Raw genomic sequence first — 5,246 nt, 5'->3', positions numbered from 1 at the left:
TTTTTTTGTTTTTTTCCTCTCTCTTTTTTTTTTTTTCCCTCTAGGGACAAAACGTACACAAAAGGGCCAAAAAAAAAAAAAAAATCCAAAATAATAAAATAGAACACAAAACCAACCACATCATTACAGTTTTATACAGTGCAGAAAGGAATTAAAATAGGTGACACCGAACTGTACAAAGTCAGGGCAAAAAAAAAAAAAAAATAGTGGGGGAACAGGGGGGGGGGATAATCCTTCATTATATATATATTTCTATAAAAACATATGGAGGATTGTCTTTACACAGAGACCGGGGTCGGTTTAAAATTTACAGAGGTTAACTAAAAAAAAAACAACAACGACAACAAAACCCAACATCTATATGGCAAATATTGCCAACAGAGCTCCACCGCTTTAATACTGATCAACTGAGACTCCTCGTGTCTCCATTATTAGCGACGACGACGACGACAATGTAGAATAAATAACAGAAGGAGCGTGGCTGTCTCTTTTCAAAGTGCCTTTTTCTCTCTGCATAGGGTCCGGTCCTGCAGTCTTTACGCAGGTCAAAAAAATAAAAAAATAAAAAAATAAAAAATTAAAGAAAAAAAAATCAATGGCTAAAAATTAAAAATAAAAATGTGATCCCTCTTAGAGATTTTTGACCAAAAAAAAAAAAAAAAAAAAAAATTAAAAAAAGATTATTTTCAGGAGTAAGGGCTCGATGGGAGCGAAGGGCCGGAGCAGCGCTGCTCTGTTGTGCTCGGGGTGCTCACAGCATCCCCTCCGGCTCTGCCCCCGGTGGATGGGGCTGCGGCATCGCTCTCACTTAGAGAATTGATTCAGAACGCTTCGCTTGCGATTTCTTTTCTCTTTTCAAGGGTAGAACCCGAAAAACCTCACGTAGCAAAACCTTTCAACCCAAACTCGCAGTCGGAGATTTCAAGATAAAGGGGCAGCGGAGGGTTTTCGGGGGGCTGCTTGTTTTTTTGTTTTCCTCCCCCTTCTTCCCCTCTCTCTTCCAGCCTACCCCGACCCAACAGAAGAAGCAGAAGAAGGCAGAGAGCGTCTTTGATTAAAGACACGTGGTGGAGGCCGGCCCGGCCGATGCTCAGCTGCGGGGCGCGCTCAGCCCCGGGGCCGCCCGCATTCGGCCTCGCCGCACTCAGCTGTCCGCTCCCCGGGGGTCCCATCCACGGGGACAAAGTCTGCAGAACCCCCCCCCCAAACACACACACGCTCCTCTTTCCTCCTCCCACAGGGTCCTGGGTGGGAATGGGGGTCGTTCCCCGGGTCAGACCTCGGCGGCCTCCGGGAGGTGATGGTGGCTTTTCCGCCCCGTCTCACATAACGCACGGCTTGATGTCCTGGTATGTCACTTGTTGGTGGTAATAGGAGCCGCTGCCCGCTGAATGCATGGAGGAGGAGGCCATAGCGTTGAAAGAGAAGACGAATTCCTTTCTGTCGCACATGCTCGGAGACTGGGAGTGATACCGCGGGATACCTGCGGGACGGAGAGAGAAAACGATCAGCCATCATCATTATATTTACCAAAAAAAAAAAACACCAAAAACAAACAAACAAACAAAAAAAAAAAACAAAAAACAACAGCAAAAAAGTCGAGCGTTGGGGTGAAGGAGATATCGGGAGGGGAACACCCGGCCGCCCGCGAATCGAGGTTTCGTTGCACTCCCATCTCTCCTAGAAAATGCGGGCAGGTGCCGGAGAAAAGCCCGCAGCTCCGACCCCGCACGGCCTAAGGACATTTCGTTTTGGTTTTGTTTTTCCTCGGTATTTGTATTCGTTGCGCCTGCGCGCAATCCCCGCAGGGTGCGGAGCGGAGTTATTCGGCCGCTCCCGAGCGGACCCGGCCGGCACAGATTGGGCGGAGGGACCGAAACAGCCCATGAAACCCCCCCGCTATTTCCGCAGTCACTTCGGGACGGGAAAAAGGCCCCAAAAAATCGAGACTGCGCTCAAGAGGAGCCGCGCAAATCCTCTCCGGGCTCAGGAAGAGCCGCGTTCATTTTTTGGGTGTTGATTTGAGACGTTTCGGGCTGGCCTGGGAGATCCTTTAGGACTGATTTTTTTGCTTCATTTCTCAGCGAAATTAGCGTGCTGATCCGCGGTTTATTGGCGGAATGGGGCCGAGGTGGAGGCGGCGGGTCCCGGCTGCATTCCGCTGCCCTCGGCCCGGTTCGGCCCTGCGCCGAGCTGCGCCTTTCCGCCCTGCCTTCGTGCTTCTTTCCCACCACCGCTCCGCTCTACACCGTTTCTGCGGGTCTTTCCCTCTTTTAGAAACCGGGGGCCAAACGCAGCCACCCCAAACTCTTCCTTTCGACCGCCCCGAAGCGATGCGGAGCGCTCCCCGCGTCCCTAGAGCCTCCCCGGGCCCCGAGGTGAACTTGGGCCGTAGTATCAATCCCAGCTCCGAGCTCCCCGTCCTTCCACAGGCTCAGAGCCCGTCGGTCCGACGGCGGCCCGGACACCGCCGTATCCCCGAATAGCGGCACAGAAGAGCCGTAGGACGCGGGGACGCCCCGCCACCGACTTCTCACAGGCGGAGGGAAGTGAAAGGCCTGGAAAAGCCTGAGAGGAGCGGATTGCTGCGGTGTGAGGCCGGAGGGACGGGGGGGGATGGTTAAGGATACGGGCAGCGGCTGCTCCCGTTAAATAAAACCCCCGCTTCGCTGGGAGCCTCTTCGAAGAGCCCTGCGGTAGCCTCTATCGATACCCTTTCCTCCTTGTTCCGCCACCTCCTATTTACTCTGAACCCCCAGAACCCGTTCCCCGGCCTCCCCTTTCCGCATCCACCGGCATAAGGAGCATCCACGCGGGACGCGGCAGCTCCCAGCCCCGCAACAACGACGGTGCGAACCCCGACGGTGCGAACCGCCGCATCCTCTGGCAAAGAGTGAAAGGACCGCTGCTTCCCCTCTGAGGGAGCTGCTGTTAAACCAATCCCCGGGGCCGGTGGCCGCGGATTCCCCCCCGCTTCCATCCCCTCAGAGTTCTCTCGCACGCGTCCGCGCCTCACCTTGAAGCTCGGCGGTGTTGTGGCTGTTCTGATGCAAGTAGGGCTGATCGAGGGAATGTGTAGAAAGGCTGGAGGACAGCGGGTTGGCCGCGGGGTTGCAAGGCGACAGCGGCTGCTGCTTGATGTAGGAAGCTCCCGTGTTTAAGGCGGCCGAAGCGGAGGGAGCCCACGCAGAGGCCGAGCTGGAATAAACCGAGTGCGGTTCCATCACCCCTCCGCCGGGCAGCAGCGGGGAGGCGGGCACGGAGCTCTCGTGGTGAGGGTAATCCCCCGCCGAGGAGCCGCTGCAGCTGCCCATATAGGAGTGCCCGCCGTTGGAGGGCAGGTGGGGCACGGAGTGTCCCGCAAGGCCCATCCCGTCCACGTTGCCGGCTAAGTGGCCGTTCATCATGCCCAAACCCCCTTCGAGGGAAAGGCTGTTGGGAGGGCATGAGAGCCCTCCGGCCGAGCCCTGGAAGCTGTAGCTGTCGGGGAGGTGGTTGAAGCTGAGCCCGTTCATCATGCTGTACATGGGCTTCAGCGCTTGGCATTTCCTCCTGAAGCCGCGGGGCCGGCGGCGGAACGAGCCCTCCTCAAACATGAACTCGCTGGCCGGGTCGATGGTCCAGTAGTGGCCCTTACCCGGGCGGCCCAACCCCTTGGGCAGCTTAATGAAGCATTCGTTGAGCGAGAGGTTGTGGCGAACGGAGTTTTTCCAGCCCTGGTAAGAACCGCGGAAGAAAGGGAAGCGGCTCTGTAAGAACTGATAGATCTCGCTGAGGGTCAGCCGTTTGGAGGGCGAGCTCTGGATGGCCATGACGATGAGAGCGATGTAGGAATAGGGCGGTTTCTCCGGCCGCCGGATCCCCGCGTTGGTTTTCTTCGCTTTAGGGCCGCCGCTACCCGGGGCTCCGCCGCTGCCCGGAGCGCTGTTGCCGCCCGGCCCGGAGGGAGCGGCGGAGGCGGCGTCCATGGCCGAGTTTTGCGGCTGCTTCTCGGCCACGGAGGACATGGGGCCGTAGCTGCTGTGCACAGCGGGAGGAGGGGGCTGAGAGGACAGAGCCTGCTGCGCTTCTGCAGTCATCTACGGGCAGCTCCGCGGCGGCCAGCCCCGGCCCTCCTCCGCCACCCCCCCCCACGCGCCCCCCCAAAAGGCCACCGCACTGCTGGGGGCTCGCCGCGATCCCCCCCGACCCTCCTCCTCCTCTTCCTCCTCCTCTCGGCCCCCGGTAGGGTTTGTTTCCACCGGGAGCCTTCACCCCTCAGAGGATAAACAAATGGCAGCGACCCCCCCCCCAACCCCTGTTTCCCTCCTTCTCCTCCTCCTCCTCCTCCCACTTTATCCCTAAATCCGAGCTCGGCTGCAGAAGGGGGGCCGCGGGGGGGAAAGCTGCCCTCGGCTGCCGCGAGGAAAAGCGGGCGGCCTCCTTCCGTCCCGCTCCGTGCTCCGGGACCGTCCGCGTCCCGCCGGGCCCCCCACCTCTAATAGGGCCGGCGCTGCGGGGAGCTGCTTCCCATCGCTGTGGCTGTCGAGTCTGCCCCCGGCCCTCCGCTCGCCTTTTGCTTTATCTCTCTCCGCGGCGTCTGCCGCTCCTTTGACAGACGTAAGAACGGAGAGGAACTCCCCGCCCCGAGCGGCTCCCCCACGCCCTCCCGGGCGGCCCCCTCGGCCCTCCTGTCCCGGCCCCTCTCTGCAGCTCCGCAGCTTTTAAAGAGCCCTTTCCACGCAACGCTCCGCATCCTTGCCCACCTCCGGAGGGGGCGGGGGGGGGGGGGGGGAAGGCACGCGTGACCGCTACCGAGCGTGGGGTCCCGACACCCACCCTCCTCCTGCCCCCTTCTCCCCCCCCGTTCCCCGCACTGCTTCTGTTGGAAACCACCGGGATGGGGAGCGCCCCACGCGGAGGGGCCTCCGGGCAGCGCGGAACATCCGCGGCCGAGCAGTAGAGAGGAGGCGCAGCCCCGGCTTCGGTGTCCGCTCAGCTCGGAGCTTCACCCACTTAAACCCCCTCTTGGTGCGCTCTTTTAAGCTCGGCGGGCCCGGGCAGGATGTTTATACTGAGCAATGTAAACACGGGCTCGGGGGTGCTTTAATAAAAAGAAATCGGCGAAAACTCCCTCTGCCTCTCGAAATGCCCTTTTCTGCCTCTGCCGCCGGTCCGGGAACGGGCTTCGGTTCCTTCTCCTGCTCCGAGGTTTCTTTAGGGCTCTTTCGCTTTCTTTCCTTTTTTTTTTTTTTTTTTTTTTTTTT

At 58.7% G+C, this 5,246-nt stretch overlaps 1 protein-coding gene across 1 annotated transcript; it reads right to left on the bottom strand.

The window, feature by feature from the left end:
- Positions 1 to 647: 647 nt before the first annotated feature.
- Positions 648 to 4,079, bottom strand: FOXF1 (forkhead box F1). Its single transcript, XM_042809220.1, has 2 exons — positions 3,017 to 4,079; positions 648 to 1,483 (listed from the first exon to the last, which is right to left on the bottom strand). The coding sequence occupies exons 1-2, from the start codon at positions 4,077 to 4,079 to the stop codon at positions 1,323 to 1,325; spliced, it is 1,224 nt and encodes a 407-aa protein (XP_042665154.1). The 3' UTR covers positions 648 to 1,322.
- Positions 4,080 to 5,246: the final 1,167 nt, after the last annotated feature.

Source organism: Centrocercus urophasianus, unplaced genomic scaffold, assembly GCF_019232065.1.
Source record: "Centrocercus urophasianus isolate 14NV4802_14NV808 unplaced genomic scaffold, USGS_Curo_1.0 seq_1120, whole genome shotgun sequence".
NCBI lineage: Eukaryota > Metazoa > Chordata > Aves > Galliformes > Phasianidae > Centrocercus > Centrocercus urophasianus.
The sequence above is the reverse complement of the archived record's forward strand: the minus strand, read 5'-3'. Positions and strand labels throughout refer to the sequence as shown.